The sequence below is a fragment of the Rhinopithecus bieti genome, unplaced genomic scaffold, assembly GCF_001698545.2.
Source record: "Rhinopithecus bieti isolate Rb0 unplaced genomic scaffold, ASM169854v2 scaffold_11964, whole genome shotgun sequence".
NCBI lineage: Eukaryota > Metazoa > Chordata > Mammalia > Primates > Cercopithecidae > Rhinopithecus > Rhinopithecus bieti.
The window spans coordinates 473,000-487,574 of record NW_016807677.1 but is presented as its reverse complement, the minus strand read 5'-3'; the positions used below and the strand labels follow the sequence as shown (position 1 = coordinate 487,574).

At 41.0% G+C, this 14,575-nt stretch overlaps 1 protein-coding gene across 1 annotated transcript in view; it reads left to right on the top strand.

Annotated features, from left to right (window-relative positions):
* Positions 1–14,575, top strand: part of UBE4A (ubiquitination factor E4A) — a 46,893-nt gene that overhangs the window by 12,398 nt on the left and 19,920 nt on the right. The window contains 10 exon segments of the mRNA XM_017883067.1: positions 1,725–1,898; positions 2,522–2,634; positions 4,595–4,747; positions 5,594–5,753; positions 6,176–6,378; positions 6,584–6,713; positions 6,716–6,774; positions 8,027–8,360; positions 9,742–9,862; positions 12,650–12,954. Coding sequence (XP_017738556.1) covers positions 1,725–1,898; positions 2,522–2,634; positions 4,595–4,747; positions 5,594–5,753; positions 6,176–6,378; positions 6,584–6,713; positions 6,716–6,774; positions 8,027–8,360; positions 9,742–9,862; positions 12,650–12,954 — 1,752 coding nt within the window.

Genomic DNA, 14,575 nt, shown 5'->3' with positions numbered 1-14,575 from the left:
ATGGAAGCAGATTTTGAGGACAGAAGTTTTTTTAAAAAAATAAAAATAGAAGGAATTTCATCAATAAGAAAAGAAGAACAAGAAAGAAAAAAAGGTACAAAAGATGTGACAGACAACTTATAACCAAATGATTAAAAAATTTATTATCATCAATCATTAGAGAAATGCCAATTAAAACAACCATTAAATAGTTTTTGGCCGGGCGCGGTGGCTCAAGCCTGTAATCCCAGCACTTTGGGAGGCCGAGACAGGCGGATCACGAGACCATCCTGGCTGACATGGTGAAACCTCGTCTCTACTAAAAAAATACAAAAACTAGCCGGGCGAGGTGGCGGGCGCCTGTAGTCCCAGCTATTCGGGAGACTGAGGCAGGAGAATGGCGTAAACCCGGGAGGCGGAGCTTGCAGTGAGCTGAGATCCGGCCACTCACTCCAGCCCGGGCGACAGAGCAAGACTCCGTCTCAAAAAAAAAAAAAAATAGTTTTTTTACCTATAAAATGTGTGAAGATTCAAACAGGCACTCTCTTATATACTGTTGGGTTTGCATGCAAATCAGAACAGTTTCTTTGAGGGTAACTTGGTAGTAAATGTTAACTTTTTTTTTTTTTGAGACGAAGTCTCGCTCTGTCACCCAGGCTGGAAGGCAGTGGCACGATCTCGGCTCACTGCAACCTCTGCCGCCCAGGTTTAAGCGATTCTGCTGCCTCAGCCTCCCTAGTAGCTGGGACTACAGGTGTGTGCCACCATACCTGGCTAATTTTTTGTATTTTTTAGTAGAGATGGCGTTTCACCATGTTAACCAGGATGGTCTCAATCTCCTGACCTCGTGATCCGCCCGCCTTGGCCTCCCAAAGTGCTGGGATTATAGGCGTGAGCCACTGTGCCTGGCAGTAAATGTTAACTTTTTAAATGTTCAAGCTCTTTCATCCAGCAGTTCTGCTACTGTGAATTTATCCTATAGAAATACTCATACAAGTAAACAAAAAGAGTTAAGTTGTATTCAGTGCAGGATTTAAAATCATGAAATATTAGAAACAACCCTATTGTTCATCAGTTGGAAAGTAGCTACATAAATCACAGGGCATGCAAGAGATATGATACAATACAGCCATTAAAAAGAATGAGGTAGGCCTCTAAATGGCCTAACAGGGAAAGGCGTTGGTGCTGATTAAAAGGCAAGCTGAAAAGAGCTATGTATAGTATCCCATTTTTAAAAAAAAATTAAAAAGATAGTAATGACTATTAGCACCAGAATAGAAAAAATTCCTGAACACTGTTAAGTGTCTTTAGGGAATTGGTTCAGGAGACTTTCTCTACTATATTTTTCTGTACAGTTAAGAACTATTAAAACAAATGTGATCTCTTAAAATCAGGGAGAAAAGCCATACATTTAAAATAATTAAAGGCATTTTGATCTATTAGGCAATTCTTTGTTCACTAGGATTCTGTAGAGAAGATAACATATTGCTATTTCTGGCAGTGTGGAGTATAATTATGGATAGAAATAAAACTTTTGCTTTGTAAAATGTGGTAGGATTTATAGCCAGGAATTTCAAAACCCTGTACTTAACTTCCCTGACTTGAGATGTTCACTAATTAGATGATTAGCTTGTTTTACATCCAATATTATCATCCTCTTGGTTACATTTATTATTTTTGGTAGTATGCTTGATTCTCTCTTAAAGAAAGGGTTGTAACATTTAACAGTATACATTTTCTGGCAGATGAACTCCCAGCTAGTCCAGATGACTCGGATAATAGCGTGTCAGAGAGCCTGGATGAATTCGATTACTCTGTGGCTGAGATTAGCCGCTCATTCCGATCACAGCAAGAAATATGTGAGCAACTCAACATCAATCACATGATCCAAAGGATCTTCCTTATTACTCTGGACAACAGTGAGTTACAAACTTGTAGCCAATCTCTTCATGATTCTACCCTTCCTATTTGAGCGTGGGCTAGGGGCTTGCTCTTAGAAACCGATCACAGCTAATGGTTAGATACAAACCTACTCACTGCACTCCCTGAAACTCAGGCTTTATATTTCAGTGAAACTTTTGGTATGACCTAAAAGCAGTATTTAGACACAGATCTGTTGTTACCGTTTCAATACTGACTGCACTATATAGCTACTTGCCTTTACTACCTTAAAAGGGACATGGAATGGTAGCCAAACTGATTTTCTTCTCAGAGGTAACCTGAATATTCAGATGGGAGCCCTCAGAGGCATCAGAGAGCGTTTGCCCTCTGTGCCCTGTCTGTGGTTAAACCCCAAGGTTGGTACTGATGTCTGGGATTTACTCTTTAAATGTCATGATGCTAGGTTTATAACAAATCCCATTCTCTATGACTAGAGGGGAAAAAAAAAAAGATTTGAATCTTTAGATGTTGCTTTGTGTATCAGGATCATTCTGGTATTCCTGAGTCAGATTTGCAGTTCAAGAGTGATGCTGTCAAGATCAGTTGTCTGTATAAGACAAAAGCGTAATCCTTAACCTATCATATTGAAACTATTTCCCAGGTGATCCCAGCTTGAAAAGCGGGAATGGCATCCCCAGCCGTTGTGTGTATTTGGAAGAAATGGCAGTAGAGCTAGAAGATCAAGACTGGCTCGATATGAGCAACGTTGAGCAGGTAATATTCTTATGTTCCTAATGTGTACCCTTAGCAAAAATTAGCTATGCACCTGAACTCTGCTCACTGTTCTCCAACTTATGCTTGTGTCGATATGTCCATCCATGTCTCTTTTTTTTTTTTTTAACCAGTAGAAGGCCAATTAACCTGGATGTGCATCTCTAACATTGTGGTGTTCCTCTTTTGGAATCTTTTTATCTACCATGGCCACATGTCCAAATCTACCCATCCTCTAAGAACCAGTTAAAATGCCTTCTTAATTACAAAACCTTGGCCAGGCACATTGACTCACGCCTGTAATCCCAGCACTTTGGGAGGCCGAGGCAGGTGGATCACGAGGTCAGGAGATCGAGACCATCCTGGCTAACACAGTGAAACCCCATCTCTACTAAAAATACAAAAAATTAGCTGGGCATGGTGGTAGGTGCTTGTAGTCCCAGCTACTTGGGAGGCTGAGGCAGGAGAATGGTTTAAACCCAGGAGGTGGAGGTTGCAATGAGCCGAGATCACACCACTGCACTCCAGCCTGGACAACAGAGCAAGACTCTATCTCAAAAAAAAAAAAAAAATTACAAAGCCTTGCCAAATAAAAGTGTTACTCCCTTCTCTGGGTACCTAGAATAATCAGCCTCTGAATCTCTTATGGAATTGTCACTTTCTATCTCATGTTGCAGCTTTCTTATGTACCTGTCTTATCTCCCCTATTAAACTTAAGTTCTTAAGGACAAGGCTCATCACTTTTTCTTCTTTATATCCTTTCTATCTTAGTCTGTTTTGTGTTGCTATAAAAGAATACCTGTGACTGGGCACAGTGGCTCACACCTGTAATCCCAGCACTTTGGGAGGATCTCTTCAGGCCAAGAGTTACCAGCCCTGGCAACACAACAAGACCATGTTTCTACAAAAAATACAAAGAATTAACTGGCTGTGATGGCATGTACCTGAAGTCCCAGCTACTCAGGAGGCTGAGGTGGGAGGATTGCTTGAGCCTGGGAGGCAGAGGCCGCAGTGAGCCATAGTCACACAACTGCACTCCAGCCTGAGCGACAGAGCAAGAAAGACTTGTCTATAGAAAAAAAACAAAAAAGAACACCGAAGCAGTAATTTATAAAGAAAGGTTTCTTTAGCTCACAGTTCTACAGGCTGAGAAGTTTCAGGGCATGTCCCTGGCCGCTGGTGACGGCTTTTGTGCTGCCTCACAGTGTGGTAGAGGAGGTCAGCAAAGGACACATACGATGAGGACACATGCAAAGAGGAGAAAACCTGAGAGTTGTCCTGGCTTAATAAGAACCCACTCTGGAGGGAATTTATCCATTCCTATGAGAATTAATCCAGTCTTGTGAGAGCAAGAACTCATTCACCACCTTGAGAATAGCACCAAGCAGTTCATGAGGGATCCGCTTCCATACCCAGATACCTCCCGCTAGCCCCACCTCCAACAGTGCCACATGGGGATCAAATTTCAACATGAATTTTGTTGGAGACAAACATGTAAACCACAGCACTTTAAAAAAACAGTGCGTTGTACCTTGCAGGTGCCTGAGTAACATTGAAAGAATAAAAGTTTGGTAGGAAAGACAGTTGACACCTTGCAGTTTAACTTCACATTTAGAGTATCTTTATATAAGTCTGAATGAGATCAGCAATCACACAGAATAGTAGATTTCACATTTAAGTTTAATCACTGATCTCAGCACCATTCAACAAATAGTCTTTTAATGCCTACTCTATGCTGGGGCTATATTAGACACTTGAGGCTTGGTTTAGGATAACTTTATATACACCATAATTTTCTGATATTTTCTAAAGTAAAAAGATACAGGGCCCTTTTTTTCTCCTTCACTCTACATTCAAATCTGTGATTCTTGCTAATAACCTGTATCAGAATTACCTTTTACATCTTAATGTTCTAAGATTAATTTTGCAATAGTTTAGTATTTTTGTTTGTTTTTCTTTATAGGCCCTCTTCGCTCGCTTATTACTTCAAGATCCAGGCAACCACTTAATTAACATGACTTCTTCTACAACGCTAAATCTCTCTGCTGATCGAGATGCAGGGGAGAGGCACATTTTTTGTTACCTTTACTCCTGCTTCCAGAGAGCCAAGGAAGAGGTAAAGGAATAATCCCCATTGAATACCATATTGTCCTCTTGGGTATGACTTTAGCATGTAGGCCAGAGTTGGATCAGTCTTTATATCAATTTATATATGTCATAGTATGTCTAGAACTGAATATCAGGGACAGTAAAGGTTTTATATCAATTTATATATGTCATAGTATGTTTAGAACACTGGATATCAGATGCACTAAAGCTTTAGTCTCTGCTTTCTGTATCTTGGGGTCCACCCTTCTTCCCAGTTAACTAGTGCCTCCTATTCTCTCTTAAAACCTCCTTAGAAATCGCATCCTTAAAAAAGTCTCATGAGGCTGGGCACAGTGGCTCACTCCTGTAATCCCAGCACTTTGGGAGGCCAAGGCAGGCGGATCACATGAGGCCAGGAGTTCGAGATCAGCCTGGCCAATGTGGCAAAACCTTTTCTCTACTAAAAATACAAAAAGTAGCCAGGCGTGGTGGTACACGTTTATAATCCCAGCTATTCAGGAGGCTGAGGCAGGAGAATCACTTGAACCTGGGAGGTGGAGGATGCAGTGAGCTGAGATCACACCACTGCACTCCAGCCTGGGTGACATAGCGAGACTCTGTCTCAAAAAACAGAAAAGGATTCATGAATTCATTTCCACTGAGATGTAAATATTAGAGTAGGCTAAGCCTGACATTTCCAGGATTGGAATTTTAAATAGGCAGATAGATGATTCCTTAAGCCAAGGATTGAATCTCTAAGTAATTTTCAAGCATCCACAGGAGACCAGTCTGTCTCTTCTATTCTATTCACTATGTCTACTTTCATTCCAGATTAGAGTTAGACTATGTGCTCTTTTCTTCATGCTGTTTACAGATTACCAAAGTTCCAGAGAACCTGCTACCCTTTGCAGTGCAGTGCAGAAACCTCACTGTGTCTAATACCCGAACAGTTCTTCTCACCCCGGAGATCTATGTTGACCAAAACATCCATGAGCAACTGGTAGATTTGATGTTAGAAGCCATCCAGGGAGCCCGTGAGTACATGAGCAAAATCTGTAAGCTTCTACATTTTGATTTTCAGATTTAAAATTTCACTAATTGCATTAGAAAGTCTCAGAGCCATTATGGTTCTGGTACAGATTAAGGAAGAGGGCTCGCATCTTGATCTTTGAGGTTGAGTACCAGTAGAATAAAGCCGGCCATGGTAGGACACCCGTGTAGTCCCATCTACTTTGGAGGCTGAGGCAGAAGGATTCCTTGAGCCCAGGAGTTTGAGGCTGTAGTGTGCTATAATCACACCTGTGAATAGCCACTACAATCCAGGCTGGGCAAAAAAGCAAGACCCCCATCTCTTAAAAAAAAAAAAAAAAAAGAATTATTGAAAGTAAAGAGCTAGCGTGTAAAGGCATATAAAAAATCTTGTGCCCTCCTTTCTCTCTCATTTGTCTTCTGTTAGATTTTGAAGATGTAACTGAATTTCTGGAAGAGGTCATTGAAGCCTTGATATTGGATGAGGAAGTTCGAACATTTCCAGAAGTCATGATTCCAGTGTTTGATATTTTATTGGGCCGAATAAAAGATCTCGAGCTCTGTCAGATCCTTTTGTATGCGTATCTGGATATTCTTCTCTATTTCACTAGGCAAAAAGATACGGCAAAGGTAGGTCTGAAAGATGATATATATTCAGTTGAGCTAGATGTGTAATACATTATGCTTCCCTATCCTGAAGACACTGTAATATTACCTATAAAATAAGAAAAAGATAGCTTGGTTGTTGTATCAACTTAACTGTTCTGAGGCCCTCCCACCCCATCACCTTATCTCACCATGCAGACGAATAAGCAGGACTTGTCTTCTCTTACAGGTTTTTGTAGAATACATTCAGCCCAAGGACCCTACCAATGGGCAAATGTACCAGAAGACCTTGCTGGGAATAATTCTGAATATCTCCTGCTTATTAAAGACTCCGGGTGTTGTAGAAAATCATGGCTACTTTTGAATCCATCTCGTTCCAGCCCCCAGGAGATCAAAGTACAGGAGGCCAACATCCATCAGGTGGAACTGTTTACCAGGGTATCCCAGCCCCCTGATCTTAAAATAGTTTTCTCAGAAAGCAGATACAGATAAGGCTGCTTAAGCCTCTCTGGGAAAGCAAATTGATCTAGTTGGCTTTTACATCACATAAATAAATTAAAGCTAGGTGTGGTAGCTCAAGCCTGTAATCCCAGCACTTTGGAGGCCAAGGTGGGAGGATTGCTTGAGCCTAGGAGTTCAGTTTGAAACCAGCCTGGGCAACACAGTGAGACCCCCATCTCTGCAAAAAAATACAAAACTTAGCTGGGCGTGGTGGCAAGCATCTGTCGTCCCAGCTACTCGGGAGGCTGAGGTGGGAGGATCACTTGAGCCTGGGAGGTCAAGACTTCAGTAAGCCATGATTGCATCATCACGCTCCAGCCTGGATGACAGAATGAGACTCTGTCTCAAAAAAAAAAAAAAAAAAAAGCCCTCTTTTTAACATATGCTAAGAACAGAGGATAAACCTTTGTGTGGGGTAAGAATGAGCTGCTGCTACTCCTTACCCTTTGCTGTAGCACTGCTACAGCTACTTCCCCGCAACGCTCATTTTTCTCACTGAGCTATACCTTTAGCTCTGAAAACCTTTTGACTGAACTCTAGCTTATAAACCCAGTTTTTCTTCCTTTTCCTGTCTAACCTATGCCCTCTCTATTTGGGCTTCTTCACATAAATTATAGTAGAGGTCTGGCCAACATGAGGCATTTAAATGATTGAATTGGGGATTTAAGTCTCTTATTTATTAGTTTCAGTCTCCTATTCATTAATCATTACAACTCTCTAAGGCAGGGCATGGCAAACTAGCAGTGGCCAAATCTGGCCTGCCACCTGTTTTTATAAATAAAGTTTTATTGAACATAGCCATGCCCATTAGTATATGTATTGTTTGTGGTTTGAATTCACGCTACAGTGATAGAGTTGAATAATTGCTACAGACACTGTATGGCAAGTAATGCCAGAAATCCTTACCGTCTAGCCCTTTGCAGAAAAAATTTACAGACCTATGCTCTAATACTATGTAATGTCATCTACAGTTTGGCAGCCGATCAGAAAATCTCTTATAAGTGCCCAGAAATATATTTTAAAATCAAATTAGGGGATAAGACACAGAGAGTGAGGGGAAAGATTAGGATTAGCATCTTTTTAGAAACTGCCAGTTGCTAAGGTTTGGGAATAAAAAATATTAGGATTGTGAAACTGGAACGCTCTGTGGTTGTGTTTTCTGGTTGAACAGTTCATGGCTCAGTTCCACGAAAAGATCTACCAGATGCTGAAGAACTTACTCCAGCTCTCTCCAGAAACCAAACACTGTATCTTGTCCTGGCTTGGAAACTGTTTGCATGCAAATGCAGGCCGCACTAAGATTTGGGCCAATCAGATGCCAGAAATCTTTTTCCAAATGTATGCCTCGGATGCCTTCTTTCTGAATCTGGGTGCTGCTCTCCTGAAGCTGTGCCAGCCATTTTGCAAACCCAGATCCTCTCGGCTCCTCACCTTTAATCCCACATACTGTGCCCTCAAGGAGTTGAATGATGAAGAACGAAAAATTAAAAATGTACACATGAGAGGTAGGGGAGAACCAGGCTTCTCAAAACTGTGTGTGTGTGTGTATGTGTAACATGTAAAGCATTCACTCCCTTATCCTTTTTCATAGAGTTCCTTTCTCAAAAAAGATGAGGCAGAAACAAGAGCTATTTAGATTTTTTTTTTTTTTGAGATAGAGTCTCACTCTGTCGCTTAGGCTGTAGTGCAGTGGCGCTATCTCGGCTTACTGCAATCTCTGCCTCCCGTGTTCAAGCAATTCTCCTGCCTCAGCCTTCTGAGTAGCTGGGACTACAGGTGCGTGCCACCACACCCAGCTAATTTTTTGTTTTTTTAATAGAGATGGGGTTTCACCATGTTGGCCAGGATAGTCTCGCTCTCTTGACCTCATGATCCACCCGCCTCAGCCTCTCAAAGTGCTGGGATTACAGGCGTGAGCCAATGTGCCCAGCCGAAATTTTTTAAAGACAGATTTTTGAGAGGAAAAAAAAAACACCTGGTAGCTTTTAAATGTTGTACTTTAGTGAGACCTTCTCTCTGGATTTGGCAGTGTTGCATGTTCATTCATTCATATGTCATAAAAATGAATAAAGCAGAGTCCTCATCCTTTTTGAACTCAGGCTCCAGAAGGCAGATATATTAACAGATAATTATAATGTGGTATAGGGCTAAGCTGTGTGAGCACAGAGGAGGGAGTAAACAATCAATTCTGCAGAAGTTGGAGGTCTTCATAGCTGAGTCTTAAGAGACAAGTTATGTTTTACCAGGCAAAGAAGCAAGAGGGTCCCTTTATACAGAGAGAAAAGCAAGTGTAAAGGTATAAAACTATGGAAAGTCTTGACTAAGGAATGGTGAGAGGCTCAGTGTGGCTAGGGCAAGGGGTAGATGGGGTTGAGTTGGGGAGGAAATGGGTCAAGGGAGGAAGGTAGTTGGGGCTGGATTGGAGAAAACAGTACAGAGAAATGAAAAGAAAAGAAATGACTCATAATCCTACCCCTCTAAGTGAAATCACTCTTAATTTTGGTATATTTCATTCCAGTTTTATAATTCTAATTGTAAACTTGATAACTGCTCAAAAGCAAATAATCAAATTCAGAAAAACACAAAATAAATACAAATGATCTATTGCCTATCACTTGAAACAATCTATAGTATTATTCCTGTTAATTTTTGGTGATTTCATGGTCAAGTGAAAAAGATTTAACTGTATTTCTGTAGACGGTGAGAAGCCAAAAGATATATTTAGACAAAGAACTAGTATGACAAGATATGTTTTTAAGAAGATATCACTGCTAACAGTATGGAAATTGAATGAGTGTAAGAGAAGACTGGAGACCAAGATGGATGTCTGTGACAAGACATTTACCCTTGTTTTGTCTTTTTTTTTTTTTTTTAAACCTCTTTGAGGTTTGGACAAAGAAACCTGTTTGATCCCAGCTGTACAGGAGCCAAAGTTTCCACAGAACTACAACCTTGTAACAGAGAACCTTGCCCTGACAGAGTACACCTTGTACTTGGGATTTCACAGGTAACTCCTCTGATGTCATTAGGAAAAAACAGTTGAGTTGTGTTGATAACCGAAAGGTAGAAATGGAGTCTTTGGCCAGGCACAGAAGCTCACATCTTTAATCTCAGGATTTTGGGAGGCCAAGGCAGAAGGATTGCTTGAGGCCAGAAGTTTAAGACCACCAACCTGGGCAAAAAAGACCCCCATCTCTACCAAAAAAAAAAAAAAAATCGCCAGGCATGGTGGCATATGCTTGTAGTCCTAGCTGCTCCAGAGGTTGAGGCAGGAGGATTGCTCTAGCCGAGGAGATGGAGGCCACAGTGAGCTATGATTGTGCAACTGTACTCCATCCTGGGTGACAGAGTGATAACCTGTCTCTTAAAAAAAAAAAGAGAGGGAGAGTCTTAGAGATATAATCTGAGCTTATTCTAAAGGCTCACATTAAAATCTAATAGAAAAGGGGCATTGTACGAATTTATTTGTGTTTCATGAATCAGCTTTGTCCAGATTCCTTAAATTTGTTTTTAACTTTTATTGTTAGATATTCGCTTTTATCACCTTGGTTGGAGTGCTGTGGCGCATTCTCTGCTCACTGCAACCTCCACCTCCTGGGTTCAAGCAATTCTTCTGCCTCGTCCTCCCAAGTAGCTGGGATTACAGGCATGCACCACCATGCCCAGCTGATTTTGTATTTTTTTAGTAGAGATGGGGTTTCGCCATGTTGGCCAGGCTGGTCTCGAACTCCTGACCTCAGATGATCCACCCACCTTGGCCTCCCAAAGTGCTGGGATTATAGGCATGAGCCACTGTGCCTGACCTGTTTTTAACTTTTGACCTGTTAAACTTTAAAAATTAAATCGCTGTCTTTCTGTTATGATCTGGGAAAGTGGAATTGTTTTCATTTTATATTGTACTTTCTGCTCTTAGATTTTCATTACTGGCCAGGTGTGGTGGCTCATGCCTGTAATCCTTAGCACTTTGGGAGGCCGAGGCAGCCCAATCACTTGAGCCCAGGAGTTTGAGAGCAGCCTGGGCAACATGGCAAAACCCCGTCTCTACAAAATATACAAGAATTAGCTGGGCATGGTGGCATGTGCCTGTAGTGTCAGCTAATGGCGAGGCTGAGGTGGGAGGATCTCTTGAGCCCGGAATGTTGAGACTGCAGTGAGCTGAGATTGCACCACTGCGCTCCAGCCTAGGCAACATAGTGAAACCCTGTCTCAAAAAAAAAAAAAAAAAAAAAATTCATTACTACTCCTGGTGATAAAAGATGAAGTTTGGCCAGGCGCAGTGGCTCACGCCTGTAATCCCAATACTTTGGGAGGCCGAGGCGGGCAGATCACAAAGTCAGGAGATTAAGACCATCCTGGCTAACACGGTGAAACCCCGTCTCTACTAAAAATACAAAAAATTAGCCTGGCTTGGTGGCACGTGCCTGTAGTCCCAGCTACTCAGGAGGGTTAGGGTTAGGGTTAGGGTTGAAGAAGGAGAATTGCTTGAACCTGGAAGGCGGAAGTTGCAGTGAGCCGAGATCATGCCACTGCACTCCAGCCTGGACAACAGAACGGGAATCTGTCTCAAAAAAAAAATAATAATTAATTAATTAAAAAAAAAAAGACCAAGTTCTAACTCTATAGAGAGACAAAAATGGCAAAAATTAAGGAAATGTTTATAAGGGAGTCTGATGAGATCAATAGGACCACAAAAGACATTAGATAAAGAAGATTCTAGAATATGTGAAGATTTTAGAACTAGAATGTATGACTTCCAAAAACAGTTCTGGTTCTGGCTGTTCATTATTCTGTAATTTGTTTTCCTCTGATTTAGCTGATTATGACATGTATAAGTAGAGGGAGAAAACAGCAACGCAGTCATAGAAAGGGACACTAGGAATAGCAATTTTTAATACCTTCTCAAGATACCTGAATTGAGGCAGAGCATTTTTCAAAACTACTCAGTCAACACATTGCTGGAGGAATGAAATTATATCTTTAGAGAGAAATCTCCATCATAGACATTTTAAATAAGACAGTAGATAAAAGTTCAGCATGTGCTTAACCTGCTCAACTGCCTAGGTTCAAACAAAAAATGAGTATCATCTAGTTTCCCAATATTAACTAGCCAAGACATTATCTACAGAGCCAAAGGAAATGATTTTGGACTATTATCCATAACTTTGAATTATGTGTCTTCCTTTCAGTAGAGAATATTAGGCTGACCTTTTCTGAAGAATAATTTAATTTAATATTGAACAACAGAGTGCTGGAAGCTGCTCTTAGATTGCATCTCAGGTGGCTACTAGTTTATATGTGGTCATTACTAATCTAGAGTCCCTTTTCACCAGCTTAGTTTTCTACTAACCGAAGAAAGACTATCCATATAACCCCATCAAAGTATGATCATTGCATCAAAGTATGATCATTGCCCTCATGTGATGTAAAACTATCCTGCTGGGCTTCTTGTACTTTGATTTATTTTATGTAGTAACAGCCCATTCTACACCCTACTCAACCAAGCTGCCTTTGTTTGGATAGTGTATTTCAACTGAAGCCTGCTAACTATTTGCAATTAGCTTTGATTATGTTGAATACATTGCTGTGCACCCTGCCTGTGTCCTGTCAAAAACTTTTGTGAGTGCCTTCTGTGTCATTGCAACTGCAACTCCCTACTATCCTTAAAGAGAAGACTAGATAAATAATTGAGGTGGTTTTTTTTTATTTTTTATTTGGTTTTTGTGTGTGTGTGTGTGTGTGTGTGTATGACTTTCTGTTTTCCCTGACCCACTCTCTTCTGCTTTCTTGGGGGCAGGTTGCATGATCAGATGGTAAAAATCAACCAAAATCTGCATCGGCTGCAGGTTGCGTGGCGGGATGCTCAGCAAAGTTCTAGCCCTGCTGCTGACAATCTTCGTGAGCAGTTTGAACGATTGATGACTATCTATCTTTCTACCAAGACTGCCATGACAGAGCCACAAATGCTACAAAACTGCCTAAACTTGCAGGTGTCCATGGCTGTTCTACTGGTTCAACTGGCCATAGGCAATGAGGGCTCACAACCAATAGAGTTAACCTTTCCTTTGCCAGATGGCTACAGCTCTTTGGCTTATGTGCCAGGTAAGCAGGCTCTCCCTTGGGAATGTCCTATTTATAGCCTTCTGAGTTTAACTGGGTCAGTTTGGAAGTTTAATCCTCAAAATACCCTTTCTTCATTGTCATTCAGTTGTTTTTGGAGAAACAACTCAAACTTAGATAATATCTACTGGTCAAAGTATTGGGTGACTAACAACTTGTTCCTCAGCCTTGTGTCCCCGCTGCTATGCATATCAGAAAATCATCTTCAAAGGATTAAGTGTAATCAGAGTTTTCAGAGCTGTTAGTTTCTATCATTAATATTTGTTCAACTTACACATTCATCTAACTTTTCCTGTCCTTTTCATAGAAAAAAAATTAGCTCCTATTGGTTAACTCAGAAGGGAAAGAGAGAGAGAGAGAGTTTGTATGTGTGTGTGTGTGTGTGTGTGTGTATGTGTCAGTGAGTCACTGAGGGGTGGGCAGGTGTTGCCAATCTAATCAGGTTTTGTGTTCTTAACCATTGTATTGGTCATATCATGCTGTGTAACGGATTACCCCAAAACATAGCAGCTTAAAACTACAGACCGGGTATGATGGTGCATGCCTGTAATCCCAGCACTTTGGGAGGCCGAAGCAGGATGATTACTTGAGCCCAGGAGTTCAGGATTGGCCTGGGCAACATAGGGAGACCCTATCTCTACAAAAACTAAAAAATTAGCCAGGCATGGTGGTGCACACTTGTAGTTCCAGCTACTCAGGGGGCTGAAGTGAGAGAATGGCTTGAGCCCAGGAAGTTGAGGCCACAGTGAGCCATAATTGCACTACTACACTCCAGCCTGGGTGACAGAGCAGGACCCTGTCTCAAAAAAAATAATAATAATAAACAAAATAGCAACAACAACACTGCAAACAGCTTACTCAGCTGCATGATTCTGACTCAGAGTTCCTCAGGAAGTTATGTAGCCAAGCTGTCAGGGCCTTAGGAATCTGAGGACTCTGCTAGGGCTGGAGGATCCACTTACAATCCCAGTCATGTGGTTGTTGACAGGCCTCAGTTGCTTGTGCTATTGACCAGCAGCCTCTTTTCTAGGCCATGTATGTGTCTTCTAAATACTACTCATGATATGGCAGCTGGCTTCCCCCGGAGCAAGTGACCAAAATGGAGACTGTAAGCTTTTATACCCTAATCTTGGAAATGACATAGCATCACATCTACTGTATGCCTCAGAGTTTATCTTCTACTCTGAAAGAGTGAATATAGGAGAGGACTGCATAAGGTCATGAATACCAAAAAGCAGTGATCATTGGAGGACCATCCTGGAGTCTGGCTACCGCCATCACCTAACATGTTAATCTTTATTAGGGCATCCTCACACATCTGAAGGGTTTAAACCACAGTTAACCTTGAGACTAAAAATGTATATATTAGTATACTGGTGTGTTAACATTTTGTGTCATTACTGTTCATATATTTACTTGAATAAAAATTTAAATTGACTTACATTTAAAGGAGATTTTACATTTATTGACTTACCACCATCTCTAGTACCAACAAAACATTTAGTTTTTTTTTTTTTAACCTTCATTAAGTAGGGTGAAAGGAATTTAAATGTTGTTTATTAGTACAAATATACAGATGTTTGGCTAATTCCAGTGAATATTT